General features: G+C 45.3%; 1 protein-coding gene across 3 annotated transcripts in view; it reads left to right on the plus strand.

The window, feature by feature from the left end:
• Positions 1–21957, plus strand: part of fndc3ba (fibronectin type III domain containing 3Ba) — a 93030-nt gene that overhangs the window by 65383 nt on the left and 5690 nt on the right. For all 3 annotated transcript variants that reach the window (XM_076748661.1, XM_076748662.1, XM_076748663.1), the window contains 16 exons: positions 93–231; positions 676–729; positions 1025–1149; positions 2027–2201; positions 2518–2604; positions 4132–4267; positions 5672–5743; positions 6669–6787; positions 6985–7090; positions 7769–7941; positions 8586–8699; positions 9115–9264; positions 10735–11015; positions 13408–13632; positions 19462–19628; positions 20602–20729. In XM_076748661.1, coding sequence (XP_076604776.1) covers positions 93–231; positions 676–729; positions 1025–1149; positions 2027–2201; positions 2518–2604; positions 4132–4267; positions 5672–5743; positions 6669–6787; positions 6985–7090; positions 7769–7941; positions 8586–8699; positions 9115–9264; positions 10735–11015; positions 13408–13632; positions 19462–19628; positions 20602–20729 — 2251 coding nt within the window. The remainder of the gene's footprint in view (positions 1–92; positions 232–675; positions 730–1024; positions 1150–2026; positions 2202–2517; positions 2605–4131; positions 4268–5671; positions 5744–6668; positions 6788–6984; positions 7091–7768; positions 7942–8585; positions 8700–9114; positions 9265–10734; positions 11016–13407; positions 13633–19461; positions 19629–20601; positions 20730–21957) is intronic.

Here is a 21957-nt window from a genome sequence, read left to right on the forward strand (position 1 = left end):
TGTGTTTTTGTTCCATCCCCGTGCTCTGTATGTTAGGTTTGTAGTTTTTCTCAATATGAAGATTCACTGTCAAACATTTGATGTCTCTCAAGGGTGTCTGCGATGTACAACTCGGTTCGAGGCTCGTGTTCAGAGGCCGGCTCGTTCACCACACACTGCAGCGTCCCCGACGTCCCGTTATCCCCGAAACTCTCCCACCGCACCAAGACCACCCTCACCCTACAGTGGAAGGTACAGGCACAAACATGTTCAGACGCTCGTCTTCATCTCAAAGACACCTCATATGTATGAGAATGAACTGATGCTACTAAAGGAGAATCGTGTCCACTGTGCTTTATTTGTACAGTGATGCACTTTGCAAAAAAAAATACTATTGTTTGATGAAAGTAAACCAATCGATTTATCTCCTAGCTTGACTTTGTCAGCCTGAAAGCACCTAACAGAGAGACATTGTTGTGTTGTTGCACAGTGCCGATGGGGCACATCCCTCCACCCTCTCTGACCTTTTCTGCACTAGTAATTTTTATCCACTCTCTCTGTCACTGATAAAGATTGACATCATTCACCCAGACAGGATATGAGGCCAGTCATAAAAACACGGCAGGTATTTCGTCTGTCTCGGTGTCGGATTCTTTTGTCCTCAGCTAATCTCTCTCTCCGTCTTGTCATCCACAGCCCCCAGGCGACAACGGATCCAAAATCACAAACTACCTGCTCGAGTGGGATGAGGTAAGTCTGTCTCTTGAAGTCCGTTATCTGTCATACTTTGCCGTATTTTTAATAACCACTTACACCCATCGCAGGTGTCAGCAACAGGATGTTAACGTTCGCCTCCTCTGACAAGATGTAATAAGGCTGTAAATTATGCCCGTCAACCCGTACTTCACTTCTCCTTTTTTGTACATTTGGACTCTGCTTTCATCTGCTTCATTCTTTTCTTTAATCTCCTATCGCAATTAATCGTATCCCCTGTTCTCATCTTATCTCACTTTATTTTCCGTGTGCTCCCTCCTCTCCTCTGCAGGGAAAGAAGAACAGTGTTTTCAGAGAATGTTACTTTGGGAGCCAGAGACACTGTAAGCTGACACGACTCTACCCCGCCTGTGGCTACACGTTCAGAGTGGCTGCGCACAATGACATTGGCACAAGGTACTGTCGCCTATCACTGAACACACGCAGATTCATGTACGTGTCATCGTAAAAACTCTGTCTTATAACATATCTTGTATACCGTAGGAACACGGATTTATTAAAAAAACATGACAGCTTTTCTCATGGGGACGTCACAGCTGGCCCATGACATGATGGGAGGTCTCAAACTGTATTTGGAGCAACCACACCTGCAGCAAATTGAATCAGTGTCAACCTCAACATGTGCATTTTCATGATAAAGTCCGAATAAATCTGCACACCCCCATAATGATGGACAGAGATGCACAAACATGCACCAGTCCATCTTTAGCTGTTATTCTGCATGTGACATGAGTCATCTACCTCATTCTCATTTTCCCTCCATTTCCCCTCTCCTCTCGTCTCCTCTTTGTCATTATGGCGGGGAACATCTCGCCTGCAGTTGTTAGGGTGGCGGGGAGAAGGGAGGAGGTGATAGAGGGCAGCGAGAGCGAGGGAGGAGATATTAGCTCTCTGGCTGAACTCAAAGCGGCCTTAATGCATCCTTCAGCTTGATCCCCCTTTGAAGCCACGATCACACGCAGGCGCACAAACACACTCGACACACGCAAGCTTTTGATTACCAGCAGCTTTTCTTACTGGAAAAAAGTTTTATAACCTGTCAGACCTCTGCTGCTGGTCATACATTCAAATTCTTTCCCATCTGCATCTCTGAAATGAGCCTCTGCTCTGTCTTCTCCATCTTCTGGCGTGGGTATGTGTCCTATTTTACCCCGTCACAGCTTTTCTTCCTCCATCTTCTCACTGACTCCACTGGGAGCTCCTCAAACTCTGGCGTCAGCCTTTAAAATTAAAGCAAAAATGTAAGATGGAAATGCGTTTGTGTTTTGTCCAGTGGCTTCAGCACAGAGGTGGTGTTTTACACCATGGGCACCCTGCCTGCCCTGCCTCTGGCACCACGGCTGGTCAGGGCGGGGGTGTCCTGGGTGACCCTGGAGTGGGGGCGTCCTGAGGGCAGTCCGAGCGAGGAGCAGCTCAAATACACACTTGAGATCCAGGAAGACAACAGCGTGAGTACCACACAATCGTAAACACCCATATTATATGAAAACATATAAAGTTTATATTACTGGCACTGGTTCCTTTCCATTGCATTAAAACAACCCTCATAGATTCAAATGTGGCAGGAGCTACAAAATCCACCATAGTAAACGCCTTAATTTGGTTTTGTGAAACTTTCTGGGGTTTTTTGTTTTTTTGATTAAGCCCTGTGCGATCAGCTGTCAGCATTTATTGCATCTATATGCTTAAAAATGTACACTGATGCTAATAGATGCACGCACACACACACACACACACAGACCACTGACAGTGTTTCACCCACAGGGAACAGACTTTCATCCAAAGTACACTGGAGAAAACTTGACCTGTACTGTACAAGGCCTGAAGAGGAGTACACAGTATAAATTCAGGGTAAGTGACGACGTCGTGGACGCAGACGCATTTGTTTCTGCACAAGTTGCCTCTTTGCGTGGATGTGGACTATTGCGAGGATCTTTGTGTTGAAAAATCTGAGAATGGAAATATATGTTTTTGATTTTTCCCCCTGTGTTTGTGTCACAAAAGTGCTTTAAAAGAATAGCAGTTAGCCTAGCTTAGCTTAGCTTAGTGTAAGTACAGGAAACAGCTGTAGTCTTGTTGTCCACCAGGAAGTTAATGGCCTCGCTAAGAAATGTCTCCAGCACTGGGCAGGGGAGCTAGGCTAGCTGTTTCCCCTGGTTTCCAGTCTTCATGCTAAGCTAAGCTAACGAGCTGCTGGCTGTAGCTTCATACTCACTGTACAGTCATGACCCTGAAGAAATCAGTTGTTTTTATGAGTATAGGTGATGTGCACATGTCAGAGTGATAAAAATGGGCAATAATTAGCATGATTAGCAGTAGCTACTTTAGCATGCGTGATGAGTGGGATTTGCCACATGGGATGGTGCAATAAAAACAGCAAAATTAGATGGAAAAAGGTGCCTAAAACTGAAATAATACGGTATTCAGACTTTAACTGTTTGACCTAGTTTTTCTTATTTCAGGTTCAGCTTGAGTACAGCTTTTGACGCTAGAGTCACCTCGTCTGCCTTTTCAGCATCAGCTCACCTGATTAATTTCCAGTCATGTTCTCTTTTCATTCAATCTAAATAATGTTCCCAGTGATACCAACCTATACAAATGTCTTTCAGTGGTTATACAATGTCCATCAATCTGGGAAGGAATATGGCATTTTACCATCAGAGAATTGGCTGCAATTTCACCAGTAGTGAAACAAGGCAATTCACCAGCCATTTAGCGAGTCGAGAACACCGTCCGGCTCTAATAAAAGCTGTGATAGCTCGTGATAATGGGAGGACACTCTGAAACAAAATGTACCGACAGTAGATCTCTGTAAGTGCGTTTGATTGTGTGTTAAGGCAGGTGCTCGTGTGTCTTGTCATAAACAGTGTATTATGGTGCCATCATCTCAAACAACACCTTCCATGTACTTTCACGTATACATGTCCTCAAACACAGTGCCAGACCGGGCGGTGGAGGTTTTAAGACACAAACACACACATGCTCACACACAAAGAGAGGCCTCTGTGTTCTTTGTGATGTTCATACGGTGTGAACATCTGGGAACAAAGCAAATTGATTGTGTGCTGGATGGGGTAATGCAGGGAGTAAAGTGAAGAGAAATGAACCAGGGTAATCACAGGTGAAGGAGCAGAGAGTAATGGCTCCTATTAATCAGGACAGTTCCTTTACGTCTTGATAGATTTCTCTGCGTGTTCCCCGACCACGCTCACTGTGCCTCTTTTTTTTCATCTTACGCTCCATCTTTGCTCATTTTGTTTCCTCTTTTGTCCTGCTCGTCCTTCCTTTACGCCCTGTCCTTCTATCACCCTCTTACCCTTTTCTTTCGCCTCGTCTCCGTGCTTTAACCCTCCACTCTGTCCATTTGCCTCCCTGCAGCTCATAGCATCGAACACGGAGGGAAGAAGCAGTCCCAGTGAAGTGTTGGTGTGCACCACCAATCCAGACAAACCCGGCCCTCCGTCTACACCCTGTGTCACCGCGGCGACGCCCTACGGATTTACCGTCACATGGGGTAAAAATATACGTCCACACGTGCATATACACAGATAGACAGTATCGTTTGAGTACATTTTTATTCTCAAAAATACAGAAAACACAGATGAAAATGCGCTAGAGTGACCACCAAAAGTGAAATTTACGTTTGTGTTCATGAGTGTTGATTGATAATAAATTACCCACGAAACAAAATCCATCATTTTCAACCTCTAACATACAGATGCATTCAAAGGAGTGTGTTTTTTCTGAGTTTTTGACCATCATTACTAATAATCTGTTGAGGTCACTTACTAAATATGTTTCTGGTTTCATAGCTTTATTGGTCAAATTTGTAAAACAAACAAAGCCAAGGCTCCACAATTTCCTCCATGTGTTATTTGAATAATGGAGTAAGTTGTAAAATATGAGTGTAGGACTTTAAAGTGGTAGAAATATTCAAAATGCCAGAAACTGTGTGACCTTCCTGGGCCTCGCTTTTCACAAAATTCATTAAATTGAGATTTGAGTGGTGTAGACACTCAAAAAAACTCAACTTGGGAAAAAGAAACTTTAACGTTACAGGATAAAATTACTCATGAAAGGTGGGAAATCGTGGACAAACTGCTGCCTCCGGGGTGTTATCATGGAACGGAGGTAGAGGCCATAAAAGCCATCATGTCTGCTATCATCCATCTGTCCTGCATTAGTTCTGCAGGAGTCAGGGCACCCTGTCTGTTCTCAAACGTTGTAATAGCTATAAACACAACACATTTTAAAGCGTTGTACAATTGTCTTCATTACGCAGTAAGTAGTGTGATTTCTGCACTTGCTGCAGCTTGACCGTTTCAAAGTGATATAGCTGCACTGCACTTCCTCAATGCGTCCTGTATTTTTGCTTTAAGCACGTATTCATTAAGAGAGCACTACCCAGGGGTGTGCTTAACTGTATGGCACCAGTGTTGATGCAATAAGTATGAGATGAAGCACAGCCAAGTAGGCTGTTTCCTGCAGTGCCGATTTACCTATAATCTCTGGATAAATCATCCACATTAGTGAATTATGTTATAGTTCCCATCACAATATGGCTCCCAAGTTTATTTAAAGTAGTCTACGTACAGATGGATACAGAAATAAAAGAAACTAGAGCAATTTCTTACCTGCTGTGTTGCTGCTGAAACACAGTCTCCCACAGCTGCTCGCACTTAACGAGTAGTAATATAATGTCTTCAGGACATATGCTAAATATCATGAAAACTCTCAGCTGATGACTTATGAATGTGCATTATGTCATTCGGTATTGATTCTGTACTGCTGCTGCACCGTTTTCCAATCATTTGGTGGCTGTTCCCGAAGCCGCACGTATTCCTCTTAAGCTCCAGCGAGTGATGTTTGTGCGTGACGTTGGCCCACGCTAAAATGAGTCCGTCTGCTCCTCCAACAGATCCCCCCCAGGACAACGGCGGCTCAGAGGCTCTTACGTACCTGCTAGAGATCTCAGAGGGATGCTCTGAAGGTATGTCTCAAACCCGTCTGTCCGTGCTTCCGTCCATCCGCGCCACACGTTCGGCTAATTCAAGAGCTCCTCCATCAGAACACACAATCCTTCCTCTGTGTGCTCGTTCTGCCTATGTGCTATTTGCCTTACTTACCCTCTTAAGAAGAATACCGGCCATAATTTGCTCTTTGTTAGCTTCAATTTAGCACACAGCATCCTTAAGATTTCCTCAGATCTGTACTCCAGGAGACCGAATGTTCTCTTGTTTCTGTCGGGCTATACAACAGGGAGAGAAAAGGGGTGTAATTTTAGAAATAAAGATCCTTAGTTGTTTTTTATTGAGAGCCTAACGTTCAAAAACTGATGCGATTTGATCAGATTTGATCAAACCGCTGTCTGACTGTCATCAGACTCTGATTACAGTGTTTTAAAGACTCCTCCAGTCTCAGATCTGTATCTCCTTCTTTCTGTGTCCTTTTCACCTTCCATCTTCACTCAGTTGTACCTACAGTGAACTCTCAGAATGGCCCTGACTCATCGCTGTGATTCATTATATTTTTGAGTATATGTTGTGTGTGTTGCCTTAATGCTCTGAAATGCCATCTTTTTGAGGTGCAGTGCTTGAACGCCACCTTATGCTGCAGTCGGTGTGTAAATACCTCAGATACGTGCACTTCATAATCACAATCTATACCCTCTTCTGCTGCAAAAATTGCTTTCCATACTGTGGCGTAAACATGACCTACGTACACAAGTGATGCCCACGCAGTCCATCAACAGAACAGTTACATGATGTGGCGCACAGCAGGTCAACTGGACACTGTTTCAGAGAAAATAAGTAGGTCAGCTGTAGCATAAATATAAAATGGCAAGAGCTTATGTGAATGCACTTACGCTCATATATATGATCGGTTGTGTAATTGTGTTTTCTGTGTGTGTGCAGCGAGCCAATGGGAGGTAGCGTACAGTGGTCCAGCGACAGAATGTGTGTGTGAGCACCTGACACCGGGGACCTTCTACCGCCTACGCGTGTGTAGCATCACCACCGGAGGACACAGCCAGGTAAGACGCACACACGCGTACATGCAAAAGTGTAACTTTAAATTTCCACGAACACTTAGGAGTGAGTCAACGGTGTTGCTCATGTTGAAAAATGAAATCTACAATCTGCACACACACGATCAGCGAACATTTCTGATCTCTAACTGTAGTTCCTTCTCTTATGTTCTGATTTCCTGTGTTTGTCATCTCTCCTGAAGTGCACTGTTAGTGTTCCGGTCCGTACATTAAGCGTCCCGCCAGGGCCCTGCCAGCCACCAAGGATTGTGGGTAAAGCCAAACACAAGGAAGTGCAGTTAGAATGGGGTGAGTGCAGACATGCACGTACGCTGCGATTAGCTTTATTTGCTTGAATGTCTTTATTTTTATTGTTAATGTTTTTTTCATGCAAGGCAGCTAAATCGCCCACTGGCTTCTTAATATGTTTCCCTGGCCAACTCTAATGTAACCTTAGTCAACCATGTTTCTGCCTAATTGAGCCCTGATTTAGCCAATTAAATGCCTAACCTAGCCTCATATCTGACTTCACTCTCCTAATGTCGTCCCATTATTGCAGATTAGTGCTGTTATCTGCTGGCAGGCGAAAGTCTCCCAGCCTGAAACGCTGGGGAAGTTCTTGTTTTAACTAGTTTAATACAGCTGGCCACAGCCCTAATCAGCTCACATTCATGCAGCGCTGCTGCAATTACTGGCTCGAGAAGAAGGTCAGACATAATGTATCGGAGGGTTTTCCCCACTGTCTCCGTCACTTATTACTTTAACCATAGTGCAACCAAAGTCAAGCAGCTAGCGGGGGAAAGAATCCCTTTGGAAGTGACTCGATTGAAATGCTCCTGGTGAGCTGATCTGTAAACACGACATCTAAAACTAAACATAATATTGAGTAAATCCTAAAGTTTATCCATAAGAGAGGTCATATCATCACATAGCTTGTGATTCAATGCCAGCTGTATGATTGGGATTGCTCTCTCTGTCCCCTCGTAGACGCCCCTGTATCTGAGGGAGTATGCGAGGAGTGTGTGTTCAGTCTGGAGATGAGTGAGGGTGACACCAAGCCGGCAGAGGTCTACCATGGGTCAGAGCTGCAGTGCACTGTGGGAAGTCTGCTCCCTGGTGCCACATACAGCTTCCGTCTGCGGGCTGCCAACGAGGCCGGGGTGAGAAATTCACACGCACGCACAGCAGGAATATGATGAATAATAATAAAGAAAGAAATAGGAAACCCATCAGCTAGTAATTTGCCAGGCAAGACCATAAAAAAATCACTTCCCTGATGAAACATTTTGAAGTCTGGAGCATGCATCCCAACAAGTCAGCTTGTCAAGCTGCATAAAAGTAATTCTAATTTTCCGCTTGACCAGCATGAAATTCGGCATTTAATGGCTCTTGTGTCCATGAAATCTACTCGGCACATCGAGTGTGTGAACTGTGGAACCTCTTCATATGATACAAATACGAATAATCAACTCTTAATTCAACTTAAAATGTGTTTTTTTTATTGCAGCCACACACACACACACACACACACAGGCACACACAGACAAAGAGCCAGTATCTGTTAGGTTAGAGTGTCCCAGACAGACTAACAGCGTCTGTGCTTGGAGCTAGCTAACACCCAGACTGGCTGATCAGATGCAGGCACAGACACAGCACACACACGCTTAAAAACAGGAAAGAACAGCACACACACATGCAGAGGGCCCCAAAAAAAACACGTGCACGCGCAGACAGAGGGAGCCCATGTGATGTGTGCAGCCAGGTTAAACACATGTCTCACTGCTGTCTCTTTCTGCCTTTTTAGTTCGGAGCGTACTCCGAGCCAACAGAGGTGACGACTGCAGCGGGTCCTCCGGGCCAGTGCGGGGCGCCACTCATCACTCTCACCAGTAACACCTGCGTAACGCTCAACTGGGAGGTGAGACGAACGCAGATACACTCTGGCGTGTTTCAAAGGAAGGAACCGGTTTTCTGAGCAAAGACAGACGGAGAGAAAGAGGCCACTTCTCTTAAAGCTGTCTGAAGAGGCCCAAACTCCCTTTTACTGGTTCCACTGACCCAAAAACCTGCTGTTTAAAATACCGTTGTGGGCAAGTAGACCCAGGAGACTGTGTGTTCGTAGCAATCCTTCCCTGGATGATGCATCTAAATTGAAAGAAAGCCTCTGGTGCTGTGTCTTGAATTAAATAAAGCCCGTCCCTGGTAGCCCGGTCCTCATTTCCCCTCGGCCGGCTTTATTCTGGCACTATATTTCCTGATTTTATGGCAGCATCTTTTACTTCCCAGTTCCCGTTGGTTTCCCTGAGCTGAGTGTGTGTTTCTGTGTGACGCAGAGTCCCGAGGGCTCGGGTACAGACATCTCTGAGTATCGTTTGGAGTGGGCGAGGGAAGAGGAACCCATGGAGCTCATCTACTGCGGGTCTGCCACACAGTGTGAACTGTCAGACTTGACGCCTGCCACGGATTTCTGCTGCAGGCTACAGGTAACACGCGCAAACATGCGCTCAAAGCTGCCTATGGCCGTGAAACGCATGTGCACTTACAGATACTGCATTCCTGCACAGGCGCACAGGGATGTTTGATTCCAAGACATAATGAAAGTCTATAGTATGTGCAAAAACATACGCATGAGCACAGCTGCAGCCAGGACAGGGACTCGGTCAGGACACTAACGCAGACAGATACACAACACTTACATGCAAATATCAGCCAGGGGAGCTTCAAATACCAGAGGCCAGTGAGAGGTTGATGGTAATTGATTCTATTTGTGTTCTGACTCTTAATCTAGTGCATAAATAAGTGCTGTCACACACACACACACACACACACACCCACACACACACACAGTACTCTTGCCTTCTCCCCTGACGTACCCTCTGAAGCTTTGAATCCAATAACAGCACGTTTTATGGCTCACCTCTTTATGGGCCCATTTATAGTTTAAAGGACAGCACAAGGTCATCCCAATATCCTAATGCTTTTGTGTGCGCACATGCAATTTGTCTTTCTGTGTTTGTGCGCAGGCCTGTGTTCTCATGTGAGGTAATAGGACAGATGTGGACTGCAGGGACCTGGTTGAGGTCTCAGTGCAGGTTCACCTACTGTAGCAGGGTCTCAAATCTGCAGAGCCTGACATACGCTTGTTATATGAGAACACTTTAAATAACCAGACACTAACGCGCAGTGAAAAGGTAAATAAAGAGGTCCTCACATTTCTTTATGTTTTTCAAGCTTCGCCAAAACATCTTCGACACACAAAGATAAATCAGAAATATGACTGAAGCATCATTTTTCCCGTCGGACCCTCAAAGTATGTAGATAGTTTATTGCCAGGATGAAGCAGTAAGTCAAGACTTTTCTCTGAGCGCACTGTAGGCTGCAAATCATGGCTTCTGCTCCTTGATTGTGCTCTCAGGTTAATGTTGCCGGGCTGTTCTGGGAAAGTGGTTACAGTACATTTTTTTACAAATAAGCGCCCCTCTTGTTCTTGGAAGTGCTGTATGTTTGTTGTTTTTTTTCAATTACAGTAAATCCATCATTTGTTACGTTTAGCAGCCACAAAGTGCACGTTTTGCTTTGCCAGTTAAAAGAAATGCAAAGAACAATTTGTTAATTTGTTCCTATTTAGTTCAAGCTTTCAGACGTCTTCTTGAAAAGCTGGTATTTTTCGTCCTGGTTCTGTCCACAGTGAGTTTATGTGAGGCGTTGAAGAAGGCTGTTTGAACAGAGGTTACCTGAGGTGGAAATATTTGTGTTGCACAGTGAAAGAAATGGAGCAATGTTCTTTCACTAAGAACGTTTGAAATGACCTCCCTCTGCTGGTTTTCTTGTCTTCTTCTGTTCTTTTTCTCTCCTCGGCTTTACTTTGCCTGTGGCACTCATTTCACCTGTGTCTCCTTCCCTGTTCCCTCACCTCCCCCGTTTCTCTCACCCTCTCTGTGTGTCCCACTCAGGCTGTGAATCAGGCAGGTGCTGGTCAGTACAGCGAGCAGGTGAGTTTCCGGACCCCGGCGACAAATCCCGACCCGGTCTCCTCCCTCGTCCTCCTGGACCTCCCAGCCTCCTTGGAGTCGGGTCACTCCCCGTCTACCTGCCTCTACCTGAAGTGGGACGAGCCAAACAGCAACGGTGCGGACATCACCTCCTACGTCATCACCCTGGAGGACCAAACCATCACCGTGGAGTCGGGGACAAGCCACCTTGTCACAGACCTGCAGCCAGACAGTGAATACAGGTACTGAGATTCATGTTGATGATGAACGCCAAATCATTGTGACTTACCTCATGTACATATTCTGCCACAGACATGAATTGGTGGGCAGAAGAAAAAGGGGAGAAATATTTAATTAGTATTTATTGTTTTGCCCCCTGGTTGTGCATCAATTCAACAGAATATCATTCCAGTATCCATTCACGAAGATGGAGACCTGATTTCAATACAACCAATCAAATTTTAAATACAGCAGTGGAGGAAGTATTCAGATGCTTTTCTTAAGTAAAAGTACTAATACTACACAGTAAAAACACTACATTACATAGTACATCATTTTCATCCAGAATGTAAATATACATGGCGACATGAGATGAGGGTACACAGGTGTTAGTAGAGGTTTGTAGTAGCTGTAGTGATGTGCATGATGTTTGCATGAGCAGTGATGTCACACCCTGCTGTACTGGAGCAGTAAACATCTACTCAGTAACCTGAATCACCAGCTACTGTTGTTATGCCTCTGTAAGCAATTCTTTGTTTGCCTGTGTGTGTGTGTGTGTGTGTGTGTGTGTGTGTGTGTGTGTGTGCATGTGTGTGTGTGTGCAAGTGACCGTGTAGTGAGTTCTTTGAATTGGGGGAGAAAAAAGGAGGGTGTCCAGGGTAGGCGACATGTGAAGAGCCGGAGCGATCGTACACCATTGTTTTCATTCTGAGCTTGTTTTTGTCCCAGTGTCACTCTGCTCTGTTGCATAATGGCTTCCACTGAGGCAGAACACTGTGCATGTGTGTGCTCGTGCACACGCATGCGGATATATGTGCGTGCGTGCGCACCAATGATGGTAATTCTGGTTGTTATTTACAGCAGTGGGGTACTTGAAGTGGTATTATTCCGATTTTATTTGTGCTTTGTGAAGGGCCACAGCTGATGTTGTTTGCTCTGTCGGAGTGGGGCGGCTGTGTGTGTATGTGTGTGTGTGTGTGTGTGTGTGGGGGGGGGGGGGGGGGGGGGGGGTGCTGTGTGTGCTTTAGTCCAGGTTTGAAATGTCTTCATTCTGAGGTTATTGTTGATAGATAATGTTTTGATTTCAGGAGGTTTTCTTGTCCTCTGTCTGCTCAAATAGTCATTTGAATGTTTTTTTTTTTTTTTTTTTTTTACATTTAGCACGTTAAGAAAAGTTATATTAGCAGACCTAAACCACATGTTTTCTGCTTGCAGTTCATGTTTTTATTGAAAGCTTCGTAACCTTTTGGTGTCCAGCAGCTTAAAAACAAACACTGGCGGCGGAGATTGTTTTTTTCCCCCATCGGTTTCACTGCCTTCCATCAGCACCTTCTCTTAATGTCATCACAGTCCATTAATACTGTTAAAGGTTTAAGTCTGTGGAGACATATTAAGAGGATAATTGCCACATTCAGACATAACTGAATGATTCACTAAAGCAGTGCTGCTAAGAAAGTGCACATTTAAACTGACAGGAAAATCTCAAAATGTCACATATTGAATGGAGTAAGTGAGTTACTGTCACTGAAATACATATATTTGCAGGAAGGTAGTTGAAGCCTTGTGGTTGTGCAGCGACCGCTGATGACCTTTTTTTTTTTTTTTTTCCAAAAAAATCACCTTTTCTCTTATTTTTCCTCATTTCATGATGAAACAAAGTGCTGCGAAGCCGGAACGTAATCTATTTTGAGCTTTGATATGTAAATCCCCACATGGCTGAATGTAATCCCTCACCATCAAAGGCCAAGCTGCCTTATCTTTCATTCTCTTCCTCCTTTTATCCATATGCTTAATTACCCAGTGGATGGATGAATGTTGCCCCTTCTCCTCTGCCTTCACTCAGCTGCATGAATTATAATGAAAGGTTACAGGTGCAGATAATCTGCATTGACTGTAAATGTCAGACAGTGGACGCTCTTACACCTCAAGATTGGCTGTTTGGATCGGACAACAAGGAAGACACTTTCTGTTGCTTGGAGACTAAAAATCTTGTAAAATAATCTGCAGCAGTGATTTATCTTTTCTCCCGTACCGCCGTACCACAGGATAAAAAGTAGGCCAGGAAGTCTGACTCATTTAAGTGTGCAGAGTACGTTGAATTGTAATGGGACACATCCAAGGTCAAAGCTAACACACCAGGTCAGCCTCTTCTCCGAAAATTACTCCACCATTAGACAAATAGGTCTGCAAACACACAGAGTACAAACAAGGTAACATAGTGTACACCCACCATTTATGTTCTCTTGGCTCGTGAACTTAATCCCTGCAAACTCGATTCAAACAGTGGTCTCCGTGTTACGTCAACACCAATTCTAAAGACATTATCGCTATCCGATCAGTAAATGTTTCACAGTGTAACAGTCTGTAACAAACAAATCGTAATCTGTCTCTCTCCCTCTCGTCATGCCCCCGCAGCGTGCAAATCCAGGCGGTGAACGCCATCGGCTCCAGTCCCCTGAGTCCACCCCTGCTGGCGAGGACACGCCCCCTCCCTCCGGCCCCACCCCCCCTGGAATGCGCGGCGGCGGGCCCTCAGAGCCTGAAGCTGAAGTGGGGCGAGAACGCCAGCAACACGCACACTCGCGCCCTGCTAGTCGATGACATGGTCTACACGCTACAGATGGAGGACAAGAACCACAGGTGGAGTACACACACCGCTCTTACATCGCTGGGGTCCAGCTCACTGGATTCCAGATGTTCGGGGGTTAAGAAAAGACAGTTAAAGCTCACTTTTATACATTGAAGGAAGAGAACAAGAAGCACAAGTTCTGTTCAGACTGTGCACCCCATCGTATGCTGTGTGCATGCAGCCCCTGCAAACCTTCTGCTAACAGCTGCCTTCACAATTCAGAACATGGAGAAAGCCCCAAGACGACAACAAGCTGCACTTGGATGAGCATTATGCTTGAAATCAGTACTTTAATATGAATTCAATATTTTTTCTAATATCAAAATACTCACACCAAAACATAGTAAATGCACGCAAAGTCACATATAATACAATACAATACAACTGTGATCTGTTTTAATGAGCTTTGCATGTGAATGAAGAGTCGGTAACTGCACTTTTTAATTTTTTACATGAATTTTAACTGTTCTAAAAGATTTTTTTCTCGGGTTTCTTGATGTTTTTGAACAAAAGAGGCACTCATCAATGCTGTACACGGGATTAGAGTATTTCTCATACGGAGCCTCAGCTATGAGCGGGGATTAAAACTGTGATGTTCCTCTCAGAGGATGTGCTCTCTAGACCTCTCAGCCACGCTGCGCACCACATTTCTCAGACTCGTCAACCCACAGCTCGTCAATACAGCAAATCAGGACTCCGAAGGTCAATACTACACACAAACCACAGACACTCGCGCGCTGGGCTTTTTTCTGTGTACGCAGTAACCAGATGTACCAGTGAGTAGTCACGTTGAGGGCATCTGGAGCCAGCCGGGATACAGCCTCCGACAATCAAGTCTCTATTTAACTGACTGGTGAGGCAGGAGTGACAAAGAGAGAAACAGGGAGTCCGAGAATTAGCAGGCTGAGGAGGGGGGGAGGGACAGAACATGACCGCTGGCGGGGAGTTTAATTGGAAAGAGGACATTTTTGCTAATGTTACAGAGTCTTGAATACATCTAAGGAGGAAGAGCAAAGGTTGGAATAAGAGAGGGCAAAGAAGACTGAAGTGAAAAGCAGCGAGGAGCCACTTTTATCTGCCGGCCCACCTGTCAGATTGCCCCCCCCCCCCGTCCGGCCCGCTAGCATTCTGCTTGGCCCGGCTAGCAGTGTTTGAGTTAAGGCTTGGCTGGCATCGCGTTGGCACCTCGGCGCCCCTGGAATGGTCCAGAGTGCAGCAGGCAACAGATGGGGCGCTATCTGGCAGGCTAGATCTGCTAACCTCTCCGACACACACACACACACACACACACACACACACACAGGCGACACACGTAGGCACCAACACACTCCCTGCTGGCCAAATGAAAACAGCTTTCACGGTTTAGACAGTTTTATTTACCCATATCCAGTTGGCGCAGTGATTAGCGCCGCAGTATGCTCGGCTGTGTGTGTTTGTGTCTCTGCGACCACGCTCGGGTGCGCTCGTGTGTGCACGCACACGTCTGCGTGCAGCATGTTTGGGTGAGATGGCATTTTGAGAATCACACCTGTGTCGGTTTCAACCTGCACACGTGAGCAAGTGCGACAGAAGAAGAAGAAGAAGAAGAAGAAGCTTATCTGACGTTCTTTCAGTTAAATTCTCGATGCGTCCAGTTTTCAGTCCCGCTCCGTTTCTTGTTATAAAATCATTACATGCCTGAAACTCTGTTTAGCAGCGCATAAATAATGCACTTGTGTCTATTTTTTCCTTGGACTTTGTAATAACACTGAAAACAATTTGAGTGGCTTTTGTCATTGAATTTTAGAGGAGAGGGGGGCCAGGGTCTGTTTGTGCCCCATGCTAGCTTTCATTTGATCCAAGAATAGCCTTAAATTGGTGACTGATTTATCGTTAGCCTGTCCTACTTTAACCCTCGGCCTTTTCGAGTCCACACGCGTCCCTTCCTGCTCTCTGGGGAGTGGGTGTGAATTAAGGCTTGTTATCCTCTCAGCAGGGATGATGTTTTTCCACATTTCTGTACGTTCGTCACAAAGTTTGAGTAGGAATTTTGCAGTCCCAGTTAAAAATGTGCACATTTTAATGAATTGCAGCTGATTTTTTTCAGGTCATAATCATATTCAAAGATTTTATACTCGAACATGCGTGAAGATCGGGGTGAAGGGTTCATGGAAGCATCTGAGGTTGAGAGCGGCGGCTGTTTAGGGATTTGTTTATGGTCACATAATATATACGTTTTAGTACATGAGGAGGAAAGACCTTGGTGGATTTTTAGCATTCATAGATAAATAGATAGAGCACTGAAAATCATGAAACATCTGACCTGAGGAAGGGAAGAAAAACATTTTTTAAAAATTATTACACATGGACATAGAAACTACTGTACTAGATTAAAAAAATAGATTCAAATAGAGATGAAATGCAGCTCTGACTGAAGTTAAAGCTGAATGTGGTCCGATAGAGGTGCAGGTCAGTTAGTCGGTGCTGTGTCCGTAATGCAGATGAACTACAGCAGCTTCTCCTCTCTCCTCTTCACCTCCATCATTTCCACCAGGAGGAAACTTTCCATAAACTCTGTGTCTGACTCAATCAGTGGCGGTGTGTAATTCCTGAGTGATGCAGCCGAGCCGCCTTTGCTGTGCAGCTCCTGGTGGGCGCGACAGGCCGTTTGGGTGTGTTAGCGGCCGCATTAGCGATGCACCATCGTTTTTTGAACGGCGTGCGTGTGTGTATGCGTGTGCGTGTGTGCGCTGACAGCTACCATGAAGGGATGAACGGACTCGGCTGGCTTGCTGGGCTCTTCCTCCTTCGCTCCTCCTCTCCTGCCTGGTCTTCCTCATCACGCTCTATTAGGATGAATTGATGGGCGCGTCATTGCTAATCATGATGCATGGAGGGAGACTGGAAGGGCAGTGTTGAAAATATTTAGCTCCGTAAACAAACATATTGAATAGCCAGCTGCAGTTTCTGCTAATATAATTTCAGATTTTGCCAATAAATTCCATCAGTGTCATTTTTTTAGCCAAATAGCATTACTGTCCAGTGATGTTTTTGACTTTGGCTGTCCCCGGGCCCGTCTCTCACCGTCTCTGCCTGATCTAATTCATATGTATTCATCTCATTTTGTTGTTAGAAGGGGGACTTCACCTCTGGGGGACCTCTGGACAAATGTGTGTCCCCCTTTCATGAGTGCCCTCCCCATCTTTTACCCTCTTTGCTTTTCTCCCCCCCGTCCAGCCACGTCTTTGCGGGTGTGTACGATGATAAACAAAGCTGTTTTCTCACATTCACACTTCTGAATCTTCTCCTTCTCCATTCCTTGTCCCACAGGTTAATTTTTCCCATTCGTGTCTCAGTTTACACTTCTTTTCATCTTCACTTGTTTTCCTCACCCTGTTGTTGCCCTTCAAGCTGAATGATTTCTCTCATTTCACTTCCTCCTCATCTGTATTAGGCAGAATACCCTCTGGCAGGGGTATCGGGAGTGGAGTCAAAGACGAATGCAGGTGGAAGACCAGGCCATCGGGGCAAAGCTCTGTCATTCATAACAATTGCTCACTCATCCGTCCATCGCTTTGTCTGTCTTCTTAAATTCAATTCTTCCATCTTTTCGTCCATCAAACGCTGGCGACACCTGGATTTCATGAGGAGAGAAGCTCTTCAGCTCTGCTCCACTCTGTGCATGCGCTCCTCTCTGCCTGGATAGGCTCGTACTCATGGCATGTAACCAATCAGAGACTGCTGGGGGCGGGACGTTGAATGAGAGCAGGGGACTCCTTTTGGATAAGCTAGCAAAACCTAAAGAGTTGTTTATTAGGCTAATCTTTGCCTTGACCTCAGTCTACAGGAGACCTCACGCCTGATTGTAACCTCAAAAAGATGTTTGTTTTTTTTTTACACCACCATCGATTTCCGAATATACGTTTAGATGAAAACCATGTTTGCTTCACCGATAACAAATTTACAATATTTACAATGCACACATTTGAGGATGATTTCATCCTTAAGGACAACTATGTGCATTTAATTTGGTCATTTCTGTGTATTGCTAATCAACATTAACTGGATAAAGTTATGACTGAACTTTGTGTGCACTGCTAAACCTCCTGACGGCTGAAAAAGATCTGTCCTCGTAACATTTGCTCAAAGTTTCTGTATCAGAGTGAGATGTTTGATAATGTTACGCCACAGAACGGAAGCTTTTCTGTGTGATGAACGATTTTGGGCTCCATGAAATAGTTTTTAAGATGCCTGCTTTTTACAGCACAATAGGCAAACCTGACGGGCAAATGAAATAAATAAGAATCTGTTTTATGATATCAGTAAGAAGTAAAGTCACGTATCAGCCTTCCAGTGAATGAGCACAGAAAAACAAGTATGGCAGCAGTCAGAGCGATGACACGCCCTTGCTCGTCTGCTTCCAGCCTCTCTTTCTCTGCTCCATGTTGTGGTTAATTGGTCAGCTGTTTGGCCCTCAACCAAAGGTGCAGTTCATCTCATTAACTGTGGCCTGAGTGTGTGTGTGTGTGTGTGTGTGTGTCTTTATTGTCTGCTCTTCACTGAGTGTTAATTGCTTCGATGAGGGAAACTTATGATAATGGAAAGTCGCTGTATTTACTACATATACATAAAATTACTCACTTCTTAGACATGTGGTTGTTAGCTGAGAGTAAACAAGAGGAGGCTGGGATCCTCGCAGCGTTTGCATTGCAGCCGCTGGACTAATTCTAGCAGCGCTGGGCGTCTGTGTTAACTTTAAGGCCTGGAGGTGAGGCAGGCGATTAACAACATCGTATATCAGCCGCAGAAACACATCACTTCTCTGTAGTGCAGCTGCATAAAGAGCTCATGTGGAGTTATGGCCTTCTACTAAACCGTGACCTCTCTCTCGCTCACTCTCTCTTCTCTGTCCTCTTACAGCAGATCCTCCATCATTGTCTCCCCTCTTATAATTACCAGTCACCTCTCTTTTCCTCCCCCTCTGCTTCTCCTCTCCTTCATATCCTCCCCTGACTTCCTTCCCTGGTCGCTGCCTCCTATCTTCCCACTTGCCCCCGTCACCTCTGTGTTTCTCTCTCTCTCTAACTTCATTTCTCAGACTTTTACCTTATTGTGCTGAAAAGCTGATAGCGGAGATAAATAACCCCTTTTCAGCTCAAATTCCCTTTTCTCCCTGACTCGCTCATCCTTTCACTTATCACCTCTCCTTCAGTCTATCAATCTGTCCATCTAGCCAGCCAGAAACTTTTCCTGGTGCTCGTTTTCATCAGATTTGCGACTATGGCCTGTCAGTATTCGTCCTGCGTGTTTATAAATCACCGCTATCTTTGTTTAAATGCACTCTCCTCTCTTCTCGACAGCATCGCTGTTTCCTCTCAAGGTCTCAGCTACTTATGTCCCTAGACAATCCCGCTTCAAGGCGCCATGAGCTAAACCTATGCTGATGCAGCCTTCAGAGTTGTTGGCCGGTGAGCGGTGAATAAGCCCTTCAGTGATCAAACGCAGAGCGATATTTGAAGTAACGAGATAAAAAAAAGTCATGCATGTATAAGAACTGACAGTAAGCATAGTTAACTTGTAACGTCTTGAAGGTCCATGAATATTCAATCCTGAACATGGTCCCAAAAGTTTAGTGATAAGTGCAGGTCGTGTGGATGCTTCATCCCTCACTGCTCTCACTCTGTCCTCATCACCACATCTCCCTTCCTTTAATCTGTTCATGCCACCATCACTCGTTCTCTCACCTTCTCCTTAATCTTTGACTCACTCTTTCTTCCTGACGTCCTCTCCTTCACCCTTCAACGGATTCCTCCTTCTAGATTTGCGGCTCATTGTCCCTCTTGGTTCTGTTCTCCGCCCAGGTTTGTGACCATCTACCGCGGCCCCAGCCACACCTACAAGGTCCAGCGATTGACCGAGTCCAGCAGCTTCAGCTTCAGAATACAGGCCATCAGTGACGCTGGGGAGGGTCCTTTCTCTGACACACACACCTTCTGCACCACCAAGTCTGTACCCCCAGCCCTCAAAGGTAAAGTGACTGAGAAAAGGTGTGTGTTTGTCTGTGTTTCGTAGCATGGTGAGAAGTGAGAGGCTGATGTCACTGCTGCAGGGTTTGGTTGCAGAAGCTGTTCGTAAAAATCTGTTTTTACGTCCTTTCTTTGTAAGAAACGAAGAAGCGTCTTAGCTTGCGGAGACATGCAAACAGCAAGTTGCTGAAACTTCACAAACTGTTGCATAAATTACAGTCCAGAAGTGGTGATACAGGCCAAAAAAAGACATTTACTTCTGTTTGGCTGTCAGAGAAGGGATGCTGCTGCAGCCTTGTTTGATTATTGCCTCCAGAATCTGCTCTTTGTGGTAAACTGAGAGGCGGCGGCTTATTATAGCTACAATAATCACACCAAAGGGTGTCCTCTCAGGTGATTTAACCGCAAAGTATTATGGGTATGACTGTGAATGTGCAGCACAGCAGCGACATGTCCGCAAAAAATGAGAATAACAGCTTTAAGTGGCCAAACAGCGTCCGTAAAACTGCGAACGCATGTGCGCTCTCCGAAAGGTTCTCTGAGGATCCAGAACAACAAAGAGCAGCAAGAGTCGAGGCAAATCAATGAATCAGTCCTGGTCACAGTTCAGCACGACGTATGTTTAGCACAGCAATTAGTGCACTCAAAATTGTTTGTGTTGTTATGTCCATTATAAAATTACATTATGCTTCAAGGATATTATTGCTTTGCTAAACAAGCATCAGTTACTCTAAAGACTGCTGCTCATATGAAGCATTAGACTGAAGGAGGGCGGTGGATGTTACTGTCTACTACTAAATAAGTGGTTAGGAGTAGCTGTTATTATAGTATAATGATAATGACCTCATCTGTTTCCGTGCTTCTTTCTGTTTTTGGGAGACACTGAATTGATTTTTGATTGGTTGTGTTACTCTCCTACGTATGAAATCCTGTCGTGTGACTGAAATGCTGTTTTGATGCCACGTATTCCTACAGCGCCCAGAGTGCACCAGCTGGAGGGGAACGTGTGTGAGATCACATGGGAGACTATCCCACCAATGAGGGGAGACCCTGTGAGCTACGTGCTGCAGGTGCTGGTGGGACGCGAGTCAGAATACAAACAGGTTAGTCTCGCACACTCTAACACACACAGGTCATATGAGGGTAGTTTTTGGTTCATTCATATTTTTGAGGAAGTGTGTACGACTGCTGCGAGGATATCTTCTAATCTGCCTGAGGAGATGTAAAATGAATTTTGGGTTGATGGAGAACGTATTACAGAGCACTCAACCACCAAATGTGCACACAGAACAACGAGACACACAAAGACGCTGTTTCACACTCACTATCTGCTCGGGTCGTCCTCGCACTGCTTCCTGAATCTGCAGAGCCGGCAGAATTTATTGAATGCTATTGGAGGATTTTAATGAGAATCACAACACAGAAACAAGTGAAAACATTTTCTGGCTGCTCTCGGAAATATGGGATCGGGCGGCTGGCAGCTGGAGCGATGAGCGGACTCGTAGACGGCAGATAGAAAGACGTTTGTCTTCAGGGCCGTTTTACTCCCTGTTATTGAATTACTGAACGCTTGGAGGGAAGAACTGCTGACGCTCGCTGGCGGGCGAACCTGCAGCTGTGTGTGTGTGTGCACGTCGGGATGTGCGATGCGTATTTGCTCGTTATGTGTGCACACATCAGCTGTCAGTACAGATCTGTGGAGCTGCCTGTCCGATGTCTGTACGCTTTCCTCTCCTTGGGTCTGTGCTCAACTTCATTCATGAAGGCTGAAGCTAAAAATCAGGGTGTCGTTTTGTAAAACACAGACTTCATCGCTGCTCCTGATCAGCTACAGCTCGAGCCAAGCGCTGAGCTCTATGAGCTTTGTTTACATTGCTCAAAATAACAAATTCGCCTCAACGGGCTTTACAATCTGCATACGCATACGACACCGTATCCTCGATTCAGACTGACCCAAAAGGAGCCTTTCACACCAAGTCTGGATGGTCTTCATCAGACCATGAAGACAGGATTTTAGATATGTTTGGTTCTTTAATGTGCTGATTAAAGACGACGTAGGATCAAGCGAAACTCGAAGACTCTTGACTGTTAAATTTGAGAGTTATTGTTTCTTGATTAAACTTATGTCCATGTGGAGCAGAGCCAGTGAGCAGCATCTCAGTTTAATCAGCAGGAAATTATGTGACCTCAAGTGTCTCACCAGACAAACAGGCTTTTCATTGAATTCGGGAACCATCATCTGCCTCTGCTGATAAACCGATCAGGTATTCACACTCCTGCCTGTCAGCCTTTCTTCCTGAAGCTCGGCGGCAGCAGCAGCCGCCTTCTGCT

Source organism: Chaetodon auriga, chromosome 14 (genome assembly GCF_051107435.1).
Source record: "Chaetodon auriga isolate fChaAug3 chromosome 14, fChaAug3.hap1, whole genome shotgun sequence".
In the NCBI taxonomy this organism is placed as follows: Eukaryota; Metazoa; Chordata; class Actinopteri; order Chaetodontiformes; family Chaetodontidae; genus Chaetodon; species Chaetodon auriga.